Source organism: Podarcis bocagei (assembly GCF_964188305.1).
Source record: "Podarcis bocagei genome assembly, chromosome: W".
Lineage (NCBI taxonomy): Eukaryota > Metazoa > Chordata > Lepidosauria > Squamata > Lacertidae > Podarcis > Podarcis bocagei.
The window spans coordinates 81,320,069-81,345,898 of NC_138131.1; the positions used below are offsets into that span (position 1 = coordinate 81,320,069).

Below are 25,830 nucleotides of genomic sequence, written 5' to 3' on the forward strand. Positions count from 1 at the left end.
TTGGGAGGGAAACTCTCTTTTAGAGCCTCTCTCAAATAACAAACATTTGCACACTCCATTCTCCATTTTGTTTTGTTTTAAGATTGATAAGGCGCAACATGGCTTTCTTAGATTTAAAATTTTGAAGCAAGCTTGCAATTTAAAACTATGTGCATTTAAGAACAGTCTGTGGATGCCAAGGCCAATGTAAATACAAACCCTTGAAATATTTCTAAATCTTTGAGTACATCTCTTATTCATTTTTTTTAATTTTATTCTTCTTTTTTTTTTTTAAGAGAAACTAAGATCTCTAATGCTGGGCTGTTATTATATCTACTGCCTTCTGAGCACCATTAAGTTTACAGTTTCATGTTCCAGCTCTAGGCTACAGTTTAACAACACAAACTTAACCATTTTTGCCCCTTTATTTTATTTCTATTTTTCTCTAATTGGAAATGACAAGCTGGAGGGGCATATTAGAGTCCTCTCTGGGGCAAAAAGGCTTCATGGAAGCTTTGTTGCCAGGAGGAGTCCAGCTAGGGTGTTTAGCGAGCTCCCATTCTCTCATATGTTATTATTGGGCTTTTTTCGTTAACGAAGTACGCTAAAGACAGAAAGAGTGGAAACACACACACAAGGGAGGAAAGGCAATGGGAAAGAAAGGGGGGACAGATAGAAGATCCTTTCAGTACTCAAAGTACCATTGACTAACACAATTCCTACTTATCTTCAAGCTACAAACTCATTTCAATAAATCTTATACATGAACTTAAACTTCATCCACGGGACACCTGGCCTGAAAACTTCTACCTCGGGACACCTGGCCCGAAAACTTCTACCACGGGACACCTGGCCCGAAAACTTCTACCTCGGGACACCTGGCCCGAAAACTTCTACCTCGGGACACCTGGCCCGAAAACTTCTACCTCGGGACACCTGGCCCGAAAACTTCTACCACGGGACACCTGGCCCGAAAACTTCTACCTCGGGACACCTGGCCCGAAAACTTCTACCTTCTACCCTCCACAACAGCCTCCTGCCTAGCCTTTTGGACTAAGTTCGGGCTCCCTACTGGACGCCTGTGCAGTGCAGTGCCAGATCGGGGGTCGAGAAAACAAATTGTAGGGACGCCTCCGAGGGAAGACGTCAGAGAAACAGTAAAGGAGCCACGCTTTCCCGGACTCAATTCCAAGACGGAAAACGGGGGAGAAAAGGAGAGAGAGATTAAGACGTTCCTGGACGACCCCGAGGGGGAACATCGGAAAACAGTAATAGTACCACAATTTCCCCGGTCACATTCCGCGTAAGGAATTGGGGAAGAGAAAGGGAAAGGATTTGACGTTCCTAGACGACCCCGAGAGATAACGTCAGACAGAAAAGTTCCGCGATTTCCCTGGCCACCCTCCGAGGGGGAGAATCGGGGGAAAAAAGGAGAGAGAGAGAGAGAGAACGTACCCGGCCGACTCCGAAGGATACCGTCAGAAATGAAAGAAGGAAAGTCTGGCTGTCGTGGGGACGTTACTTTTCCACCCCCCTCCCAATGTATTTGACTTCAAACCATACTCACGTTCGAAGATGTCCCCCGCAAATCTCAGGATCCTTTTCTTTTTAGCCGGCTTGACCTTGCCTTTGCTCCCCTGGTTGAGCTTTTGGTGACGATTGATTACCGCCCGCAAAGAGGAGGCAGGGAGAGGAAGAAGGATCCCTGGGCTAAGGTTGCCCAGTGGCGCCCGATCCCTTCTATCTCCCCTCTCACCTTTACAGGAGAACCAAGTGTCCCTGAGTCGCGGTCGCCAACTGTTAACGGAAAAATCTGAGGGCTCCCTTGGACAAAACAAAGACACCAACCAGGATAACTTGGAGCAAAACAGCAGCCTGTAGGCTTGGCCTTTATTGAACTGATGCATCAGGGTGTTCCCCTCACTTGCAGGAGAGAGGAAAGACCCAGAACAATGGGCTGCAAGACCTTATAAAAACTTTTGAAATTCCCCTCCTCTAGGTCAAGCCCACCCCCAGAAACATCATGCATACATTACAGAAAGGAGGGGTTGACATCATGCATACGTTACAGAAAGGGTTGACATCATGCATTCATTACAGAAAGGAGGGGTTGAGGGAGGAGTTGTGGTGGTAACCTGAGTGTCCTGTCACCTGGCTGGTTCCTCCTTTCCCCCTCCCCATGAGTACTTTTCCAGGTGACAATGGGGAGTTTGCAGTTTCCTGCCCCCAGAGGGAAGATCTGATCATTGTCCTTTGTTTCAGCCCGTGGTGAATCCACTGTTCTTTGTGATTTTGATTGTCTTCTGTCTGGGATTATCAGGGTTGACATAGCAACTGGGCAGGGCTCCTGTGGATGTGCTGGTATGCTGAAGAGATTATGGCTGACCAGAAACCAAGCACCCCCCTTTGATCCTTTGATAGTCTTTGTCACATGGAGTAAAAAATGGAACAGTGCAAATCCGATGTATGGTTGATTTTCTATGAATTTATAACAGAAATGTGGCGTATGTAGTGTGTGAGTGTGAGTGTGTGTGAAGTTTGTGCAAACAGAATGATTGGGGTGGGGGGGTTCCTGCTACAACTGTAAGCCCCGTGGGGCAGAGCCAACCTGGAGAATAAACACGCCTTGAAAAGAACTGCATGCTGTGGGTCTGTTTGGTGAGGGTGGCCAAGTTTGATAAACAGTAGCAATAAATGGTTGGAGGAGAAGTCTGGGAAGGGGCAAGAGCCCCTCTCTGCCCCCCTCAAGGCTCCTCTCAGGCTCATCCAGGGTCCAAGGCCTCCTCCATTTTTGGAGGGCCAGGAAGTGAGTGGTCCCTGCAGCTTCGCCTGCTGGAAAGGGGGCGACATGCCAGAGGCCAGCCTGGCAGGGTTGTTGTGGAAGGGGGAGCTCCTGGGACCGCCTCCTGGGCCTCCTCCGCAGCTTCACTTCCAGACCGGTCAGGAATTGGAGGGGAGCAGGGTGCTCTGTGCATGGCGATTGGGTGAGGGCAAGAGAGAACCCGGAAGTGGGTGGATTGAGCCGGGAAGAGAGGAGAGCAGCAGCCGGGGGGGGGAGGGAGGGAGTGGGGGGGTGTTTTTCTCTGCCAGGTTGAGAGGGGCTCCAAGCCCTCTTTGAACCGCCCCCCATCTATTGATTTTGGCTGACTAACCCTCCCCCCCCCAAAGAAGGCATCCTTTTGGAGCCCATCCTCTCCTCCGCCTCACGAAAAGGATTCTGGGACGCTTAGTTTATCCTCCCCAGCCAAAGACACCTTTGTCACCCCAAGAGTCAGCGCTAGGAGAAGGGCTCCACCTGCAGGAACAGGGGAAAGGCCAGGCTGGAGACTCCCCTTCTGGCCCCTCGGGGTCCCAGGAGCCCTTTCTGGATGGCCCTCGCTTGCCCCCCCAAATGGGCCAAGACCTCTGTTCCTCCCCCTCAGGCGGAACAGGAGAAGTCGCTCCCACTCCGGATCCCTGCGGGTCTCAGGAGGCAGTGGGGGGGGGGACTCTAGGGAAATTGCCCAGGGCCCTGGGGAACAAGCAGAGTCTGCCTCAGTTTCCTTCCCCAAGGCCTTGGAGGAACCTTGGGGTGCGGAAGGAGGGACCCCAAATGGAGCTCAGGCTCCTGGCAAGTGGGGAAAGGAACTTTATATCTGCCCTGGCTTCCTCCTCGGAGGTCCCTTCCGAAGGAGAAGGGGTCCCAGGTCTCCACGGGGGAAACTGGGGAAGCATCCCTGAGACCTGCATTCGAGGCCTAGGCTTTCGCCTTTCAGGCTCCGGCCACCTTCTCTGTGGTGTTTATGGGAGCTGTAGAGATGGGGTCACATGCAGACAGTCCCAAGTTTAAGAAGTGTTATGGGAAAATCTATGTGCAAGGCTGCTCAGTCCCCCAGCTGGTTGGGCAGAGCCAGAATAAAGGAAGGAGTCCAGCCACCAACTGGAGCAAATTGCTGTAGACCAAAGTTTATTGCGCAACAGGGTCAAAGAGGAATTTTGAATCCCAAGGATGGGGTGACAAGGACTTTTCAAAGGTTCCATCTTATCCCAGCATACAGTTCATTAAGCATCATCGCTACATCATTCCTACATCAGAAAAGGGGAGGGTTATACATGATCAACTAGGAGGAATGTGTTGGGGCAACAGGCGGATACAGGATATGTGTTGGGAAGTACATTCTAAGCACCTGCTACAAAGGGACAATAGAACTTGGGTCTGCATAGTCTGCCACCTGGGCAAGTCCGGAGGAGTGCCTTTGCCCAGCGATTGACACCTATGAGTACCTTCCTTTGCATATGTGACCTCCCGCTTGAGGGATTATGGTGGGGACCGAGTGCTTTCCAAGTCCTTGGCCAGTGAAGCAAATTGGCAGTGGAATGAAGGAAAATGGCAAAGGAGTTGATTTTATATGATTTTTAAGCTAGGTAACATCCCTGAGCTGTTAAGTCGAAAGTATACCTTTATGCATAATATTTGTAACATTTAACAACTTTAAAGATGTGCCCCCCCCCATAATTTCTGTAACAGTTGGATCCCGTGAAAAAGATGGGCTCTGCTTTGGAATATCCCCCCCCCCCATCTGTAAACTGAACTTCACAGTAGAGTTGTTTCTACCAATATTTATAGTGTTTCAGTCTCATATATGTAGGATAAATTCAAAAAGAGTTTCCTAGACTGGAGGTTACCCACAGAAACCCCCCCAAAAAGGAGGAAGTCTCCAAGTGGAAAGATAGGCCTTTATTGAAATACAAATGGGCCTGCAAAGAACCACATCCCAAAAAGCGTTGCCACAGAAACGAGGGAGCTAGAGGTGCTTTTCTGGCAGTGGGACAAAATGTCACGGCTAAAGTCTTGAGGGCAGGAACCGGAAAATACTGCTTCCTTCCACTGAGCCAGCTGGATATATTATGATTTCTAACATTATCTTTTAACTGCCAGCCGGGGATGCATTCAATCATTCATAACTTTTTAAGGTCTGTTTGCTTATATTGCTGCAAGCAGTTGATAGTCGCAGTTTAATAATGAAATCGGTCGGACATTTCTAGGATTTGCTATGTCCTTATCTTGTCTGGGTATCAAAGTAATGTTTGCCACTTTTCAGGTTTCTGGGGTTTGTCCCGTTTCACTCGGTTCATAATATCCAAAAAAGGTCGCAAACCGAGGCACGCACTTCTGGGTTTGAGTTGGTCGTAATCCAAAATGGTCGTAAACTAGTCTGGTCTTAAACCAAGGTACCACTGTACAAATAATAAAAGCAGTTAAACATTCTGAATGATATAAAGAGACTTCCCATGTTTTGGCTTGTCAGGAGAAATTTTTTGTTTCTTGTTCCTGCTTTTCTCTCTCTTATGTATTCCCAATATCATACCAATCTTAATCCTTTAAGATGTCACACCTTTAAGATGTCACACCTCGCCACGTAGTCCGCGACTTCCCCTCTCATTCCGGGCCACCAGAAGTCTCTGGCGACTAATTCCACCGTCTTCTCCTTGCCAAAGTGCCCGGCCGTGGGCGCGTCGTGCAGCTGCTGCAGTACCTTGGCGCGAAGTTCGTTTCCCGGCACGTAGAACGCCCCTTTATGGAGGAGCAATCCATCTCGCAGTTGGAACTCGTCGGTCGCCGCCGTGCCCCTGTGCACCTCTGCCATTTTTGCTTGCGCGAAGGAGTCATCCTGCAACGCTCGTCGCACCGCCTCCAGGTCAACTGTCGCCGCAGCGCACGCCCACACTGTCGGTGCGAAGATGTGCATGGCGGCCGCTGGCGTTGCCTCCTCCAGATACTGTGGCTTACGGGAGAGAGCATCCGCCATGATGTTGGTGTCCCCCGGGACATACTCTATTCGGAAGTCGAAGTTCGCAAAGAACTCAGCCCAACGTATCTGCCTCTGATTCAGGAACTGTGCCGTGCGCCAGTGCTCTAGATTCTTGTGGTCCGTGCAAACCTGCACCGTGTGCTTGGCGCCGATCAGAAAGTGCCTCCACGCCTTGAACGCTGCGTGAATGGCCAGCAACTCCCTGTCCCAGATGGTGTAGTTCTGCTCGGACTTGCTGAGCTTCCTGGAGTAAAACGCTCCCGGTCGCCACACCCCCTGCGGGTCTTTCTGCAGCAGGACCGCCCCCACGGCTCTGTCCGAAGCGTCTGTCTCCACCCTCATCGGCTTGCTGGGGTTGACATGAAGCAGCTGCTCTTCCGACGCGAAGAGACGCTTGAGTGCCTGAAAGGACTGCTCCGCCTGCTCTGTCCAAATGAACTTCTTTTTCTTGGAGCTAAGCGTGTCAGTGATGGCCGCCGTCTGCATCGCGAAGCCCTTGATAAACTTGCGATAGAAGTTCGCAAAGCCGACAAACCGTTGGACCTCCTTCCGGTTGCGCGGGCTCTTCCAATCCAGCACCGCTCGAACCTTGGCGCTGTCCATGGCGAGCCCCTTGTCAGACAGCTTGTAGCCCAGAAAATCCACCTCCGTCACATCAAATTGGCACTTCTCCAGCTTGGCGTAGAGCCTATGTTGCTTTAGCCTGCTCAGCACTTCCTTGACGTGCTTGTCATGCTCCTGCTGCGACTCCGAAAAGATCAGGATGTCATCTAAGAAACAGACGCACGTCTTGTAGAGAAGTCCCGCCAACACGTGATGCATAAATGCTTGAAAAACGTGGGAGCCATTTTGCAATCCAAAAGGCATAACTCTATATTCGTAGGTCCCCAGTGGCGTGAACATGGCTGTCTTCCACTCATCACCCTCCCGCACGCGAATGAGGTTGTACGCCCCCCGCAGGTCCAACTTGGTGAACACTCTGCCCTTCCGTACCTTCGCGAGGAGGTCGTCAATTCGGGGCATGGGGAAGTCCGATGGCCTAGTCACACTGTTCAAAATCCTGTAATCCACTACGAGTCTCTTTTGGGGCGTGTCCCGCTTCTTAACAAAGAATACGGGACTGCCCCCCACTGCCTTGGACTCCCGGATGAAGCCGCGCTGCAAATTATGATCAATGAACTCCTTGAGTTCTTGCAGTTCGTCCTCTGACATGGAATACAGTTTCCCTTTAGGCAGCGCCGCCCCCGGCAGCAGGTCAATTTTGCAGTCATATGGTCTGTGAGGGGGTAGCCTGTCTGCCTCCTTCTCGCAGAAAACTTCCAAAAATTCAGCGTACTTGTGGGGAATCGCTTGCAGCGTGCCTAGCAGCAGCTGTGACTCCTCTTCCTCTCCTTCCTGCCTGGGCACGATGCAGTGTTCAGCACAAAAGGAAGAGCCGAAGGTCAGCTGCCTCTGGTACCAAGCCATCGTTGGGCTGTGCTTGTCCAGCCAACTCATGCCCAATACAACGGGCGTGTCAGATAGTTGAGTGACGTTGAAGCTGATGATTTCTCTGTGATTCCCAAGTCGCATCACCATTGGTGGCGTCTGCTTCACCACTTGCCCCCCGAGCAGCTCCCTGCCATCCACCGTGACAACCTGCAGGGGCAGTGTGGCTGGCAGCAACTGCACAGCGTGCCTGTCGACAAAGTCCTGCCCTATAAAGTCCGCATTGCTGCCTGAGTCGATGGTGATTGGCACGTCTATGGTGATTCCATTGGGCAGCTGGAGAGATGCTGTGAGCCGCACTACTGGTTTGGGCGGGAGGGGGTTCACGGGCTGCAAAATTTCTGGGGACTGCGTCACTAACACGTCTGGCTGGGCCCCAGTGCCTCTTCCTCCAGCCAGACTGCGTCGTTTCCCTGCTGTGGTCCTCCTTGCTGCGTTGCTGCAGTCACCATTGCTGAGGCTGCAGTGAGCTTGTGGGGCCTCTGGGGACACTCTTTTGCCATATGCCCTGGTTCCTCACAGACGTAACACTTCCTGTTCCCTCTAGGAGGCTTCGCTTTCACTGCTGCCGGTGCTAGGGCTCTGGTTGCTGACTGAGCCCTTGCACCTCCAACCTCCATAGGTTCGGCTCCTCCTCCTGGCGGAGGCGTGGATTGCGCCCGCGCTGCTTCTCTGGGAAGGAAGGAGGGGCCCCCGGCTGGTTCGCGCCCTCCACGCCCTTCGTCCCTGCTCCACGGACGTCCTTCCAGCCTCACCCCCACTGCCAGTGCCCTCTGAACGACCTCCTGGGTGGTTCGGGGTCTCTCCCCCCTCGCGATCTCATCTTTAATCGAGTTGTGCAGCCCCTCCCAAAAGAGGTCTCTTACAGGGGTCGAATCTCTGTCCCATTCCAGGGCACTGACCAAGGCGAAAAAGCGGGCATGATACTGCCTGACGCTGGCCCTCCCTTGTCTCAGCCCATGCACCTCCTTCCGTGCAAGATCCACGTCAATACTTGATAAAAAGCACCCATCCATCGCTTTAATAAAGGCATCCGCATTCTGGAGCGCCGGATCCTTATCTCTCCATAAATTGCGTAGCCATGCTTTCGCATCCCCATGCAGATGGGACATGATGAACCCCACTCTCTCTTGTTCATCTCTAAAGTCTTTATGCAGCAGTTGCAGTGCGCACAGTACGTCGGCTCTAAAGTTGGGATACTGTTGCAGGTTCCCATCGAAGTGAGAGACTAGCCCGCCTGCCCGTCTCGCCAACCCAATTCCCTCCTGCCGGGGTGTCTGCTTTGTCAGCACGTCTAACCTGACCTGGAGATCCCTGCAGGCGGCAGCTGCCTCCTCCTCTCTCTTCCTGGATGCGAGAACCTCGGCGTTCAGTTGTGCCACTGCTTTTCTGAGGTCCTCTATCTGCTGCTCAGCCGTCATGTCGTCTGCCGTTCGTGAGCTCGCTAGTAGGCACCTGTTTCTCTCCCCTCCTCGAGGCTGTAGATGCCCACAATGAGGAGACGGAGCTTACTGTCAGAGCTGCTTGAAAATCCTAGCTCACAGAGGATCACGCTAGCCAGCGATCATTAAGTAAAAGTCTTTATTGAATTACAGTTTCCATTCTCACGCTGCTGCGCGCAAACTCTACGTCTAGTAGCTAGATCGGCGAAGCTCCGTCTGAGTCTCCGCCCCGTGAGCACCAACTTAATATCCTAGCCTTGCTCCACCTTTTCCGCCTGACTGTCCTCCTCTGGGTCCCTCTACCCCCCGCGGCCTCCTCCTTCCGGGATTCTTCTGACGCTGACCCGGACCCTCCTGCCTCCTTGCGCCGGGCTTTAGGACCTGGTTCCCTCTCGGGGCTGCTTACTGCGCCGCCTTCCTCTGCATTTGAACTTGGCGCGCGCGCCCAACCTTCCACCTTCCTCTTAACCGTTTCTTCGCTCCCCGATGGAGGTGTGGCCACTCCTGACTCATGCCCTCCCTCCTGTGGTGAGCTGCCAGCGCTTCCCCCCTGGCTCCCTTCCTCTTCCCTGCTTCCTGGCGGTGACGCTGGTCCCGATTTCCAGCTGCTCCCCCCTGAGTCCCTTCTGGCTCTATCTTCCTGGGGTGCCCCCCTTGCCCTGGCCACTGGTGCTCCTTTCTGTGAATCCTCTGATTCACTGGAAAGACTAGGAGATCTCGGGTCGTCGTCATCACTCATCTTTTCTTCTGCCTCCTCCCCTTCGCTCTCTGTTTCCTCCCTTGCCCGTGCCTCTGCTCCTAAACCCCTGACAACGGTGTTGTGTTATTTTGGTTTCATCACACACACTTTGCGATTTCTGGGTCAATGTGCATTAACACCAAAGAAAACGACTTGAAATAAGTGAAATCCAATATTCTTCTTTCTATGTAGCTGGAACACAAAACAACCTGTTTGGCTTTGTTTAGGCTTATTACACTTCGCTTTGCTAGGGCTTGGGTTAGGTTTAGGGTTAGGGTTAGGGTTGGGGTTAGGGTTAGGGTTAGGGTTAGGGTTGGGGTTGGGGTTGGGGTTGGGGTTGGGGTTGGGGTTGGGGTTAGAGTTAGGGTTAGGGTTAGGGTTAGGGTTAGGGTGAGAGTGAGGGTTAGGGTTAGGGTTAGGGTTGGGGTTGGGGTTGGGGTTGGGGTTGGGGTTGGGGTTGGGGTTGGGGTTGGGGTTAGGGTTAGGGTTAGGGTTGGGGTTGGGGTTGGGGTTGGGGTTGGGGTTGGGGTTGGGGTTGGTGTTGGTGTTGGGGTTGGGGTTGGGGTTAGGGTTAGGGTTAGGGTGAGAGTGAGAGTGAGAGTGAGAGTGAGAGTGAGAGTGAGGGTTAGGGTGAGGGTGAGGGTGAGGGTTAGGGTGAATGACCACCGAAAGAACAATCCAAGCTTATTTGTCCTCTTTCTATTGAGATGGAACCAAAACACCTATCCTTTATTTGGGCTGATAACGACAATGTCACTCTGCGATTTTTGGGTGAATGTGCATTCTAACCCACAAAACATCAATTTGAAATAAACCCAATCAGAGCTTTATCATCTTTTTTTTATGTAGATGGCACCCAAAACACCCTTTTGCTTAGGTCGGTGGTGATTCCCGTGCACACCCACAAAACACCATGCGAATTGAAATAAGACCAAGCAAAGCTTATTCGTCTTCTTTCTACGCATATGGAAGCATTATTTTAGTCTCATTACACACTGCGATGTCTGGGTCAATTTGCATTAACACCAAAGAACAAGACTTGAAATAAACGAAATCCAAGATGCTTCTTTCTATGTAGCTGGAACCGAAAACAACCTGTTTGGCTTTGTTTAGGCTTATTACATTTCTCTTTGCTAGGGTTAGGGTTAGGGTTAGTGTGAGGGTTAGGGTTAGGTTTAGGATTAGGATTAGGGTTAGGGTTAGGGTTAGGGTTAGGGTTAGGGTTAGGGTTAGGGTAAGGGTTAGGGTTAGGCTGAGGGTTGGGGTTAAGGTTAGGGTTAGGGTTAAGGTTAGGGTTAGGGTTAGGGTTAGGGTTAGGGTTAGGGTTTGGGTTTGGGTTAGGGTTAGGGTTAGGGTTAGGGTTAGGGTTAGGGTTAGGGTTAGGTTAGGGTTAGGGTTAGGGTTAGGGTTAGGGTTAGGGTTAGGGTTAGGGTTAGGGTTAGGGTTAGGGTTAGGGTTAGGGTTAGGGTTAGGGTTAGGGTTAGGGTTAGGGTTTATGACCACGAAAGAACAATCCAAGTTTATTCGTCCTCCTTCTATTGACATAGAACCGAAACAACTATGTTTGATCTCGGCTGATAACAATCATGTCACTCTGTGATTTTTGAGTGAATGTGCATTCTAACCGCAAAAGCACCAATTTCAAATAAACCCAATCAGGGCTTTATCATCTTTTTCTGTAGAATCATAGAATCATAGAATCATAGAATCATAGAATCATAGAGTTGGAAGAGACCACAAGGGCCATCAAGTCCAACCCCCTGCCAAGCAGGAAACACCATCAGAGCACTCCTGACATATTGTTGTCAAGCCTCTGCTTAAAGACCTCCAAAGTAGGAGACTCCATCACACTCCTTGGCAGCAAATTCCACTGTCGAACAGCTCTTACTGTCAGGAAGTTCTTCCTAATGTTTAGGTGGAATCTTCTTTCTTGTAGTTTGGATCCATTGCTCCGTGTCCGCTTCTCTGGAGCAGCAGAAAACAACCTTTCTCCCTCCTCTATGTGACATCCTTTTATATATTTGAACATGGCTATCATATCACCCCTTAACCTCCTCTTCTCCAGGCTAAACATGCCCAGCTCCCTTAGCCGTTCCTCATAAGGCATCGTTTCCAGGCCTTTGACCATTTTGGTTGCCCTCCTCTGGACACGTTCCAGTTTGTCAGTGTCCTTCTTGAACTGTGGTGCCCAGAACTGGACACAGTACTCCATGTGAGGTCTGACCAGAGCAGAATACAGTGGCACTATTACTTCCCTTGATCTAGATGCTATACTCCTATTGATGCAGCCCAGAATTGCATTGGCTTTTTTAGCTGCCGCGTCACACTGTTGGCTCATGTCAAGTTTGTGGTCAACCAAGACTCCTAGATCCTTTTCACATGTACTGCTCTCAAGCAAGGTGTCACCCATCTTGTATTTGTGCCTCTCATTTTTTTTGCCCAAGTGCAATACTTTACATTTCTCCCTGTTAAAGTTCATCTTGTTTGTTTTGGCCCAGTTCTCTAATCTGTCAAGGTCGTTTTGAAGTGTGATCCTGTCCTCTGGGGTGTTAGCCACCCCTCCCAGTTTGGTGTGATCTTCAAATTTGATCAGGATGCCCTTGAGTCCATCATCCAAGTCGTTGATAAAGATGTTGAATAAGACCGGTCCCAAGACAGAACCCTGTGGCACCCCACTAGTCACTCTTCTCCAGGATGAAGAGGAACCATTGATGAGCACTCTTTGGGTTCGGTCAGTCAGCCAGTTACAAATCCACTGAGTGGTAGCACAGTCAAGACCGCATTTTACCAGCTTCTTTACAAGAATATCATGGGGCACCTTGTCAAATGCCTTGCTGAAATCAAGGTAAATGAAATGAAGGGAATGCAGTGGATGTAGCCTACCTTGATTTCAGCAAGGCATTTGACAAGGTGCCCCATGATATTCTTGTAAAGAAACTGGTAAAATGCGGTCTTGACTATGCTACGACTCAGTGGATTTGTAACTGGCTGACTGACCGAACCCAAAGAGTGCTCATCAATGGTTCCTCTTCATCCTGGAGAAGAGTGACTAGTGGGGTGCCACAGGGTTCTGTCTTGGGCCCGGTCTTATTCAACATCTTTATCAACGACTTGGATGATGGACTCAAGGGCATCCTAATCAAATTTGCAGATGACACCAAACTGGGAGGGGTGGCTAACACCCCAGAGGACAGGATCACACTTCAAAACGACCTTGACAGATTAGAGAACTGGGCCAAAACAAACAAGATGAATTTTAACAGGGAGAAATGTAAAGTATTGCACTTGGGCAAAAAAAATGAGAGGCACAAATACAAGATGGGTGACACCTGGCTTGAGAGCAGTACATGTGAAAAGGATCTAGGAGTCTTGGTTGACCACAAACTTGACATGAGCCAACAGTGTGACGCGGCAGCTAAAAAAGCCAATGCAATTCTGGGCTGCATCAATAGGAGTATAGCATCTAGATCAAGGGAAGTAATAGTGCCACTGTATTCTGCTCTGGTCAGACCTCACCTGGAGTACTGTGTCCAGTTCTGGGCACCACAATTCAAGAAGGACACTGACAAACTGGAACGTGTCCAGAGGAGGGCAACCAAAATGGTCAAAGGCCTGGAAACGATGCCTTATGAGGAACGGCTAAGGGAGCTGGGCATGTTTAGCCTGGAGAAGAGGAGGTTAAGGGGTGATATGATAGCCATGTTCAAATATATAAAAGGATGTCACATAGAGGAGGGAGAAAGGTTGTTTTCTGCTGCTCCAGAGAAGCGGACACGGAGCAATGGATCCAAACTACAAGAAAGAAGATTCCACCTAAACATTAGGAAGAACTTCCTGACAGTAAGAGCTGTTCGACAGTGGAATTTGCTGCCAAGGAGTGTGGTGGAGTCTCCTACTTTGGAGGTCTTTAAGCAGAGGCTTGACAACCATATGTCAGGAGTGCTCTGATGGTGTTTCCTGCTTGGCAGGGGGTTGGACTCGATGGCCCTTGTGGTCTCTTCCAACTCTATGATTCTATGATTCTATTCTATGATTCTAGGTAGGCTACATCCACTGCGTTCCCTTCATCTACCAGGCTTGTAATTCTGTCAAAAAACGAGATCAGGTTAGTCTGACATGACTTATTTTTCAGAAATCCATGCTGACTATTGGTGATCACAGCATTCCTTTCTAGGTGCTCACAGACTGTTTGCTTCATGATCTGCTCCAGAATCTTCCCAGGTATTGATGTCAGACTGACTGGGCGGTAATTATTTGGGTCCTCTCTTTTCTTCTTTTTGAAAATAGGGACAACATTTGCCCTCCTCCAGTCTCCCGGGACTTCGCCTGTTCTCCAGGAATTCTCAAAGATGACTGCCAGTGGTTCTGAGATCACATCTGCCAGTTCTTTTAATACTCTTGGATGCAGTTCATCTGGCCCTGGAGACTTCAATACATCTAAACTAGCCAAGTATTCTTGTACTATCTCCTTAGTTATTCTGGGCTGTGTTTCCTTTGCTGAATCATTTGCTCCAAATTCTTCAGGTCGGGCATTGTTTTCTTTATCGGAGAAGACTGAGGCAAAGAAGGCATTGAGGAGTTCAGCCCTTTCTGTGTCCCCTGTTTGCATTTCACCATCTTCTCCTCTGAGTCACCCCACTGTTTCTTTGTTCTTCCTTTTGCTAGGAACATACCCATAAAAGCCTTTTTTGTTGCTTTTAACCTCTCTAGCCAGCCTGAGTTCATTCTGTGCTTTAGCTTTTCTGACTTTGTGTCTACACATGCTGGCTATTTGTTTGAATTCCTCTTTGGTGGTTTCCCCCCTTTTCCATTTTTTGTACACATCCTTTTTAAATCTTAACTCAGTTAAAAGTTCTTTAGATAGCCACCCTGGCTTCTTTAGGCACCTTCCATGTTTCCGTCTCATTGGTATTGCCTGACGTTGTGCTTTTACTATCTCCCTCTTAACAAACTCCCAGCCATCATGAACTCCCTTTCCTTTTAGTATTACTGTCCATGGGATCTCACCCAGCACTTCCCTAAGTTTTATGAAGTCGGCTTTCTTAAAGTCAAGAAATTGAGTCCTAGTATGCTTGGCTGCTCCTTTCCGCTGTATAGTAAACTTCAGAAGAGCATGATCACTCGCGCCTAATGATCCTTCCACTTCTACCCCACTAACCAGGTCATCAACATTGGTTAGGACCAGATCTAAAATGGCTGTTCCTCTTGTTGCTTCTCCCACTTTCTGGACAATGAAGTTGTCTGCAAGGCCAGTGAGGAATCTGTTGACCTTATGCTCTTGGCTGAGTTTGACATCCAACAAATATCCGGGTAATTGAAGTCCCCCATTACTACTATCTCCCTTCCTTTTGCATGCTTGGCCATCTGTTCCAGGAAGGCATCATCTATGTCCTCCGTTTGGCTTGGGGATCTATAGTAAACTCCCACAATGAGATCTCTGTTATTCTTCTCTCCCTTAATTTTGACCCAAATGCTCTCACTTTGGCTTTGAGGATCTAAATCTTGGATCTCTTCACAGGTATATACATCCCTGACATATAACGCCACTCCTCCTCCTTTCTTGTCTGGTCTGTTTCTCTGAAATAGATTGTATCCCCCCATTATTACATTCCAATCGTGGGACTTATCCCACCAGGTTTCAGTGATACCTATTATGTCATATTTAGTTTGCTGTACCAAGAGCTCAAGCTCATCTTGTTTATTTCCCATGCTTTGCGCATTAGTGTACAGACATTGAAGTCCATTAATCATTCCCCCGTGTCTCTTATTTAAGGATTTTTTCCTCCCACCACTAGGTCTGCGTGCTGTTTGCTCCATTTGGTCTATGACATTTGGATGATCATCTTCATCAATTGATAGACTCCTACCTTCAGGAGCACTGTCTCCCTCCCCCACATTAGTCAGTTTAAAGCCCTCCTGATGAGGTTTCTGAGATTTTTGGCAAAAACATTTCTCCCAACCGTTGTGAGGTGCAGCCCATCGCTTGCCAGAAGTCCATCTTCAAGAAACTGCAGTCTGTGATCTAAGAATCCAAACCGTTCCTGTTTACACCATTTACGAAGCCAGCTGTTCACTTCCACTATTTTTCCCTCTCTCCCTGGGCCACGTCTTTCAACTGGGAGGACAGATGAGATGACAATTTGTGCATTTAGTTGCTTCAATTTCCTGCCGAGAGCCTCCTAGTCTCTTTTGATCTTCTGGAGGCTATTGCTTGCAGTGTCATTGGTTCCCACATGAACCAAGAGGAAGGGGTATTTGTCAGTGGGTTTTATGATTCCTTGCAGTCGTTCAGTTACATCTTGGATCTTAGCCCCGGGGAGACAGCACAGTTCCCGTGACATCTTGTCAGGCCCACAGATCACTGCTTCTGTTCCCCTCAGTAGGGAATCCCCTATCACCACTACACGCCTCCTCTTGGGTTTGGTCGGGGTTCTTCCGTGAGCTGTCCGTTCCAAGGTCGCCTGCACATTCCCTGAGGACTGACTTTGCTGCTCGTCTTCATATACCTGATCGACTGTAATGAGGGAGAGATCCTCAAATGGAGTCTGCTCTTCGTCTTCCATGCTAGGGGAGAGGACCTCAAAGCGATTGTGTATTTCTAAACAATCAGAGCGAACCCTGGGCCTCCTACTTCTTTGAGTCACGTTTCTCCATATATCTGGCTCCTGTGTTGGTGAACTAGCCTCCTTCTCAGGGGAGTCCCCTGTCTCTTCCTTGGTGGGGACGGTGTGCTCTGTTGCTTCCAAGAAGAGCTCCAGCTCTCTAATTCTTTGGAGCGTAGCTACACGTTCCTCCAGTTGCTGGACTTTGTCTTTTAAGAGGGCAATCAACATGCAATTGCTGCAGGTAAAGCTGCCTGCAACCTTTGGCAAGATGGCAAACATTGTGCAGGAACTGCAGGCGACTGCAGCTGTTCCCTCCCCCTCCATCCTGAGAACGTGTCGTTGGGGGTGGCTACAGCGGTCCTCCATCATAAAAAGCGTGAACACAGGACAAATAACTCCCCCCACAAGAAAAAAAATAACCTAGGTCTCCCCCAAAAAACGTTTGAGACTAGCTCCCCTAAATCTAAAAGCTAATCAGCCACAAAGAAACACACACACACACACACACACACACACACACGAAAACCTTTTTTGCTCCGTCTTCAACTGCTGCCCTGCTAGGTCTGATAAGCTCCTCCCACAGCTAATCCCCTGCCTCAACAGAAACCCTGCCCCCTCTTACCTTTGCACAGGAAGAACAGCTAATCAGCCACAAAGAAACACACACACACACAAGAAAACCTTTTTTGCTCCTTCTTCAACTGCTGCCCTGCTAGGTCTGATAAGCTCCTCCCACAGCTAATCCCCTGCCTCAACAGAAACCCTGCCCCCTCTGACCTTTGCACAGGGAGAACAGCTAATCAGCCACAAAGAAACACACACACACAAGAAAACCTTTTTTGCTTCTTCTTCAACTGCTGAGATTCAGACGGAGCTTCAGTGGTCTAGAGTTTCAGACGTAGAGCTGTGCGCTGCGGTTGTGAAAGCAAAACTGAACTTCAATAAAGACTTTTGTATATAACAATGAACCGGCGTTGGTCCTTTGTGAGCTGGGACCTCGGGCAGCTCTGACACTTACGGTTAGGGTTAGGGTTAGGGTTAGGGCTAGGGTTAAGGTTAAGGTTAAGGTTAAGGTTAAGGTTAGGGTTAGGGTTCGGGTTCGGGTGAATGACCACGAAAGAACAATCCAAGTTTATTCGTCCTCCTTCTATTGACATAGAACCGAAACACTTATGCTTGATTTGGGCTGATAACAAAAATGTCACTCTGCTATTTTTGAGTGAACGTGCTTTCTAATCCCCAAAACACCAATTTGAAATAAAACCGATCAGAGCTTTATCATCTTTTTTTTATGTAGATGGCACCCAAAACACCCTTTGGCTTAGGTCGGTGGTGATTCCGGTGCACATCCAAAAAACACCATGCGAATTGTAATAAGCCCAATCAAAGCTTATTCGTCTTCTTTCAACGCATATGGAAACAAAAAGACGGTTGTCAGAGCTGCCCGAGGTCCCAGCTCACAAAGGACCAACGCCAGTTCGTTGTTATATACAAAAGTCTTTATTGAAGTTCAGTTTCACCTTCACAACCGTAGCGCGCAGCTCTACGTCTGAAACTCTAGACCGTCGAAGCTCCGTCTGAATCTCCTCCCCCCAGACACCAGTTTAAGACTCTAGCCTTGCTCCACCTCGTCCTTTGCTCTTTCCACAGCGTGCCTGTCGACAAAGTCCTGCCCTATAAAGTCCGCATTGCTGCCTGAGTCGATGGTGATTGGCACGTCTATGGTGATTCCATTGGGCAGCTGGAGAGATGCTGTGAGCCGCACTACTGGTTTGGGCGGGAGGGGGTTCACGGGCTGCAAAATTTCTGGGGACTGCGTCACTAACACGTCTGGCTGGGCCCCAGTGCCTCTTCCTCCAGCCAGACTGCGTCGTTTCCCTGCTGTGGTCCTCCTTGCTGCGTTGCTGCAGTCACCATTGCTGAGGCTGCAGTGAGCTTGTGGGGCCTCTGGGGACACTCTTTTGCCATATGCCCTGGTTCCTCACAGACGTAACACTTCCTGTTCCCTCTAGGAGGCTTCGCTTTCACTGCTGCCGGTGCTAGGGCTCTGGTTGCTGACTGAGCCCTTGCACCTCCAACCTCCATAGGTTCGGCTCCTCCTCCTGGCGGAGGCGTGGATTGCGCCCGCGCTGCTTCTCTGGGAAGGAAGGAGGGGCCCCCGGCTGGTTCGCGCCCTCCACGCCCTTCGTCCCTGCTCCACGGACGTCCTTCCAGCCTCACCCCCACTGCCAGTGCCCTCTGAACGACCTCCTGGGTGGTTCGGGGTCTCTCCCCCCTCGCGATCTCATCTTTAATCGAGTTGTGCAGCCCCTCCCAAAAGAGGTCTCTTACAGGGGTCGAATCTCTGTCCCATTCCAGGGCACTGACCAAGGCGAAAAAGCGGGCATGATACTGCCTGACGCTGGCCCTCCCTTGTCTCAGCCCATGCACCTCCTTCCGTGCAAGATCCACGTCAATACTTGATAAAAAGCACCCATCCATCGCTTTAATAAAGGCATCCGCATTCTGGAGCGCCGGATCCTTATCTCTCCATAAATTGCGTAGCCATGCTTTCGCATCCCCATGCAGATGGGACATGATGAACCCCACTCTCTCTTGTTCATCTCTAAAGTCTTTATGCAGCAGTTGCAGTGCGCACAGTACGTCGGCTCTAAAGTTGGGATACTGTTGCAGGTTCCCATCGAAGTGAGAGACTAGCCCGCCTGCCCGTCTCGCCAACCCAATTCCCTCCTGCCGGGGTGTCTGCTTTGTCAGCACGTCTAACCTGACCTGGAGATCCCTGCAGGCGGCAGCTGCCTCCTCCTCTCTCTTCCTGGATGCGAGAACCTCGGCGTTCAGTTGTGCCACTGCTTTTCTGAGGTCCTCTATCTGCTGCTCAGCCGTCATGTCGTCTGCCGTTCGTGAGCTCGCTAGTAGGCACCTGTTTCTCTCCCCTCCTCGAGGCTGTAGATGCCCACAATGAGGAGACGGAGCTTACTGTCAGAGCTGCTTGAAAATCCTAGCTCACAGAGGATCACGCTAGCCAGCGATCATTAAGTAAAAGTCTTTATTGAATTACAGTTTCCATTCTCACGCTGCTGCGCGCAAACTCTACGTCTAGTAGCTAGATCGGCGAAGCTCCGTCTGAGTCTCCGCCCCGTGAGCACCAACTTAATATCCTAGCCTTGCTCCACCTTTTCCGCCTGACTGTCCTCCTCTGGGTCCCTCTACCCCCCGCGGCCTCCTCCTTCCGGGATTCTTCTGACGCTGACCCGGACCCTCCTGCCTCCTTGCGCCGGGCTTTAGGACCTGGTTCCCTCTCGGGGCTGCTTACTGCGCCGCCTTCCTCTGCATTTGAACTTGGCGCGCGCGCCCAACCTTCCACCTTCCTCTTAACCGTTTCTTCGCTCCCCGATGGAGGTGTGGCCACTCCTGACTCATGCCCTCCCTCCTGTGGTGAGCTGCCAGCGCTTCCCCCCTGGCTCCCTTCCTCTTCCCTGCTTCCTGGCGGTGACGCTGGTCCCGATTTCCAGCTGCTCCCCCCTGAGTCCCTTCTGGCTCTATCTTCCTGGGGTGCCCCCCTTGCCCTGGCCACTGGTGCTCCTTTCTGTGAATCCTCTGATTCACTGGAAAGACTAGGAGATCTCGGGTCGTCGTCATCACTCATCTTTTCTTCTGCCTCCTCCCCTTCGCTCTCTGTTTCCTCCCTTGCCCGTGCCTCTGCTCCTAAACCCCTGACAACGGTGTTGTGTTATTTTGGTTTCATCACACACACTTTGCGATTTCTGGGTCAATGTGCATTAACACCAAAGAAAACGACTTGAAATAAGTGAAATCCAATATTCTTCTTTCTATGTAGCTGGAACACAAAACAACCTGTTTGGCTTTGTTTAGGCTTATTACACTTCGCTTTGCTAGGGCTTGGGTTAGGTTTAGGGTTAGGGTTAGGGTTGGGGTTAGGGTTAGGGTTAGGGTTAGGGTTGGGGTTGGGGTTGGGGTTGGGGTTGGGGTTGGGGTTGGGGTTAGAGTTAGGGTTAGGGTTAGGGTTAGGGTTAGGGTGAGAGTGAGGGTTAGGGTTAGGGTTAGGGTTAGGGTTGGGGTTGGGGTTGGGGTTGGGGTTGGGGTTGGGGTTGGGGTTGGGGTTGGGGTTAGGGTTAGGGTTAGGGTTGGGGTTGGGGTTGGGGTTGGGGTTGGGGTTGGGGTTGGGGTTGGGGTTGGGGTTGGGGTTGGTGTTGGTGTTGGGGTTGGGGTTGGGGTTAGGGTTAGGGTTAGGGTGAGAGTGAGAGTGAGAGTGAGAGTGAGAGTGAGAGTGAGGGTTAGGGTGAGGGTGAGGGTGAGGGTTAGGGTGAATGACCACCGAAAGAACAATCCAAGCTTATTTGTCCTCTTTCTATTGAGATGGAACCAAAACACCTATCCTTTATTTGGGCTGATAACGACAATGTCACTCTGCGATTTTTGGGTGAATGTGCATTCTAACCCACAAAACATCAATTTGAAATAAACCCAATCAGAGCTTTATCATCTTTTTTTTATGTAGATGGCACCCAAAACACCCTTTTGCTTAGGTCGGTGGTGATTCCCGTGCACACCCACAAAACACCATGCGAATTGAAATAAGACCAAGCAAAGCTTATTCGTCTTCTTTCTACGCATATGGAAGCATTATTTTAGTCTCATTACACACTGCGATGTCTGGGTCAATTTGCATTAACACCAAAGAACAAGACTTGAAATAAACGAAATCCAAGATGCTTCTTTCTATGTAGCTGGAACCGAAAACAACCTGTTTGGCTTTGTTTAGGCTTATTACATTTCTCTTTGCTAGGGTTAGGGTTAGGGTTAGTGTGAGGGTTAGGGTTAGGTTTAGGATTAGGATTAGGGTTAGGGTTAGGGTTAGGGTTAGGGTTAGGGTTAGGGTTAGGGTTAGGGTTAGGGTAAGGGTTAGGGTTAGGCTGAGGGTTGGGGTTAAGGTTAGGGTTAGGGTTAAGGTTAGGGTTAGGGTTAGGGTTAGGGTTAGGGTTTGGGTTTGGGTTAGGGTTAGGGTTAGGGTTAGGGTTAGGGTTAGGGTTAGGGTTAGGGTTAGGGTTAGGTTAGGGTTAGGGTTAGGGTTAGGGTTAGGGTTAGGGTTAGGGTTAGGGTTAGGGTTAGGGTTAGGGTTAGGGTTATATGACCACGAAAGAACAATCCAAGTTTATTCGTCCTCCTTCTATTGACATAGAACCGAAACAACTATGTTTGATCTCGGCTGATAACAATCATGTCACTCTGTGATTTTTGAGTGAATGTGCATTCTAACCGCAAAAGCACCAATTTCAAATAAACCCAATCAGGGCTTTATCATCTTTTTCTGTAGAATCATAGAATCATAGAATCATAGAATCATAGAATCATAGAGTTGGAAGAGACCACAAGGGCCATCAAGTCCAACCCCCTGCCAAGCAGGAAACACCATCAGAGCACTCCTGACATATTGTTGTCAAGCCTCTGCTTAAAGACCTCCAAAGTAGGAGACTCCATCACACTCCTTGGCAGCAAATTCCACTGTCGAACAGCTCTTACTGTCAGGAAGTTCTTCCTAATGTTTAGGTGGAATCTTCTTTCTTGTAGTTTGGATCCATTGCTCCGTGTCCGCTTCTCTGGAGCAGCAGAAAACAACCTTTCTCCCTCCTCTATGTGACATCCTTTTATATATTTGAACATGGCTATCATATCACCCCTTAACCTCCTCTTCTCCAGGCTAAACATGCCCAGCTCCCTTAGCCGTTCCTCATAAGGCATCGTTTCCAGGCCTTTGACCATTTTGGTTGCCCTCCTCTGGACACGTTCCAGTTTGTCAGTGTCCTTCTTGAACTGTGGTGCCCAGAACTGGACACAGTACTCCATGTGAGGTCTGACCAGAGCAGAATACAGTGGCACTATTACTTCCCTTGATCTAGATGCTATACTCCTATTGATGCAGCCCAGAATTGCATTGGCTTTTTTAGCTGCCGCGTCACACTGTTGGCTCATGTCAAGTTTGTGGTCAACCAAGACTCCTAGATCCTTTTCACATGTACTGCTCTCAAGCAAGGTGTCACCCATCTTGTATTTGTGCCTCTCATTTTTTTTGCCCAAGTGCAATACTTTACATTTCTCCCTGTTAAAGTTCATCTTGTTTGTTTTGGCCCAGTTCTCTAATCTGTCAAGGTCGTTTTGAAGTGTGATCCTGTCCTCTGGGGTGTTAGCCACCCCTCCCAGTTTGGTGTGATCTTCAAATTTGATCAGGATGCCCTTGAGTCCATCATCCAAGTCGTTGATAAAGATGTTGAATAAGACCGGTCCCAAGACAGAACCCTGTGGCACCCCACTAGTCACTCTTCTCCAGGATGAAGAGGAACCATTGATGAGCACTCTTTGGGTTCGGTCAGTCAGCCAGTTACAAATCCACTGAGTGGTAGCACAGTCAAGACCGCATTTTACCAGCTTCTTTACAAGAATATCATGGGGCACCTTGTCAAATGCCTTGCTGAAATCAAGGTAGGCTACATCCACTGCGTTCCCTTCATCTACCAGGCTTGTAATTCTGTCAAAAAACGAGATCAGGTTAGTCTGACATGACTTATTTTTCAGAAATCCATGCTGACTATTGGTGATCACAGCATTCCTTTCTAGGTGCTCACAGACTGTTTGCTTCATGATCTGCTCCAGAATCTTCCCAGGTATTGATGTCAGACTGACTGGGCGGTAATTATTTGGGTCCTCTCTTTTCTTCTTTTTGAAAATAGGGACAACATTTGCCCTCCTCCAGTCTCCCGGGACTTCGCCTGTTCTCCAGGAATTCTCAAAGATGACTGCCAGTGGTTCTGAGATCACATCTGCCAGTTCTTTTAATACTCTTGGATGCAGTTCATCTGGCCCTGGAGACTTCAATACATCTAAACTAGCCAAGTATTCTTGTACTATCTCCTTAGTTATTCTGGGCTGTGTTTCCTTTGCTGAATCATTTGCTCCAAATTCTTCAGGTCGGGCATTGTTTTCTTTATCGGAGAAGACTGAGGCAAAGAAGGCATTGAGGAGTTCAGCCCTTTCTGTGTCCCCTGTTTGCATTTCACCATCTTCTCCTCTGAGTCACCCCACTGTTTCTTTGTTCTTCCTTTTGCTAGGAACATACCCATAAAAGCCTTTTTTGTTGCTTTTAACCTCTCTAGCCAGCCTGAGTTCATTCTGTGCTTTAGCTTTTCTGACTTTGTGTCTACACATGCTGGCTATTTGTTTGAATTCCTCTTTGGTGGTTTCCCCCCTTTTCCATTTTTTGTACACATCCTTTTTAAATCTTAACTCAGTTAAAAGTTCTTTAGATAGCCACCCTGGCTTCTTTAGGCACCTTCCATGTTTCCGTCTCATTGGTATTGCCTGACGTTGTGCTTTTACTATCTCCCTCTTAACAAACTCCCAGCCATCATGAACTCCCTTTCCTTTTAGTATTACTGTCCATGGGATCTCACCCAGCACTTCCCTAAGTTTTATGAAGTCGGCTTTCTTAAAGTCAAGAAATTGAGTCCTAGTATGCTTGGCTGCTCCTTTCCGCTGTATAGTAAACTTCAGAAGAGCATGATCACTCGCGCCTAATGATCCTTCCACTTCTACCCCACTAACCAGGTCATCAACATTGGTTAGGACCAGATCTAAAATGGCTGTTCCTCTTGTTGCTTCTCCCACTTTCTGGACAATGAAGTTGTCTGCAAGGCCAGTGAGGAATCTGTTGACCTTATGCTCTTGGCTGAGTTTGACATCCAACAAATATCCGGGTAATTGAAGTCCCCCATTACTACTATCTCCCTTCCTTTTGCATGCTTGGCCATCTGTTCCAGGAAGGCATCATCTATGTCCTCCGTTTGGCTTGGGGATCTATAGTAAACTCCCACAATGAGATCTCTGTTATTCTTCTCTCCCTTAATTTTGACCCAAATGCTCTCACTTTGGCTTTGAGGATCTAAATCTTGGATCTCTTCACAGGTATATACATCCCTGACATATAACGCCACTCCTCCTCCTTTCTTGTCTGGTCTGTTTCTCTGAAATAGATTGTATCCCCCCATTATTACATTCCAATCGTGGGACTTATCCCACCAGGTTTCAGTGATACCTATTATGTCATATTTAGTTTGCTGTACCAAGAGCTCAAGCTCATCTTGTTTATTTCCCATGCTTTGCGCATTAGTGTACAGACATTGAAGTCCATTAATCATTCCCCCGTGTCTCTTATTTAAGGATTTTTTCCTCCCACCACTAGGTCTGCGTGCTGTTTGCTCCATTTGGTCTATGACATTTGGATGATCATCTTCATCAATTGATAGACTCCTACCTTCAGGAGCACTGTCTCCCTCCCCCACATTAGTCAGTTTAAAGCCCTCCTGATGAGGTTTCTGAGATTTTTGGCAAAAACATTTCTCCCAACCGTTGTGAGGTGCAGCCCATCGCTTGCCAGAAGTCCATCTTCAAGAAACTGCAGTCTGTGATCTAAGAATCCAAACCGTTCCTGTTTACACCATTTACGAAGCCAGCTGTTCACTTCCACTATTTTTCCCTCTCTCCCTGGGCCACGTCTTTCAACTGGGAGGACAGATGAGATGACAATTTGTGCATTTAGTTGCTTCAATTTCCTGCCGAGAGCCTCCTAGTCTCTTTTGATCTTCTGGAGGCTATTGCTTGCAGTGTCATTGGTTCCCACATGAACCAAGAGGAAGGGGTATTTGTCAGTGGGTTTTATGATTCCTTGCAGTCGTTCAGTTACATCTTGGATCTTAGCCCCGGGGAGACAGCACAGTTCCCGTGACATCTTGTCAGGCCCACAGATCACTGCTTCTGTTCCCCTCAGTAGGGAATCCCCTATCACCACTACACGCCTCCTCTTGGGTTTGGTCGGGGTTCTTCCGTGAGCTGTCCGTTCCAAGGTCGCCTGCACATTCCCTGAGGACTGACTTTGCTGCTCGTCTTCATATACCTGATCGACTGTAATGAGGGAGAGATCCTCAAATGGAGTCTGCTCTTCGTCTTCCATGCTAGGGGAGAGGACCTCAAAGCGATTGTGTATTTCTAAACAATCAGAGCGAACCCTGGGCCTCCTACTTCTTTGAGTCACGTTTCTCCATATATCTGGCTCCTGTGTTGGTGAACTAGCCTCCTTCTCAGGGGAGTCCCCTGTCTCTTCCTTGGTGGGGACGGTGTGCTCTGTTGCTTCCAAGAAGAGCTCCAGCTCTCTAATTCTTTGGAGCGTAGCTACACGTTCCTCCAGTTGCTGGACTTTGTCTTTTAAGAGGGCAATCAACATGCAATTGCTGCAGGTAAAGCTGCCTGCAACCTTTGGCAAGATGGCAAACATTGTGCAGGAACTGCAGGCGACTGCAGCTGTTCCCTCCCCCTCCATCCTGAGAACGTGTCGTTGGGGGTGGCTACAGCGGTCCTCCATCATAAAAAGCGTGAACACAGGACAAATAACTCCCCCCACAAGAAAAAAAATAACCTAGGTCTCCCCCAAAAAACGTTTGAGACTAGCTCCCCTAAATCTAAAAGCTAATCAGCCACAAAGAAACACACACACACACACACACACACACACACACACGAAAACCTTTTTTGCTCCGTCTTCAACTGCTGCCCTGCTAGGTCTGATAAGCTCCTCCCACAGCTAATCCCCTGCCTCAACAGAAACCCTGCCCCCTCTTACCTTTGCACAGGAAGAACAGCTAATCAGCCACAAAGAAACACACACACACACAAGAAAACCTTTTTTGCTCCTTCTTCAACTGCTGCCCTGCTAGGTC

The 25,830-nt window shown here is 49.2% G+C and overlaps 1 protein-coding gene across 1 annotated transcript in view; it reads right to left on the reverse strand.

Annotated features, from left to right (window-relative positions):
- Window positions 1-3,256: 3,256 nt before the first annotated feature.
- Window positions 3,257-25,830, reverse strand: part of LOC308578154 (uncharacterized protein) — a gene marked incomplete at its 3' end in the record, with an annotated part of 150,469 nt that continues 127,895 nt past the window's right edge. The window contains exon 5 of the mRNA XM_081178414.1: window positions 3,257-3,274. Within this exon, the coding sequence (XP_081034540.1) occupies window positions 3,257-3,274 (18 nt within the window). The remainder of the gene's footprint in view (window positions 3,275-25,830) is intronic.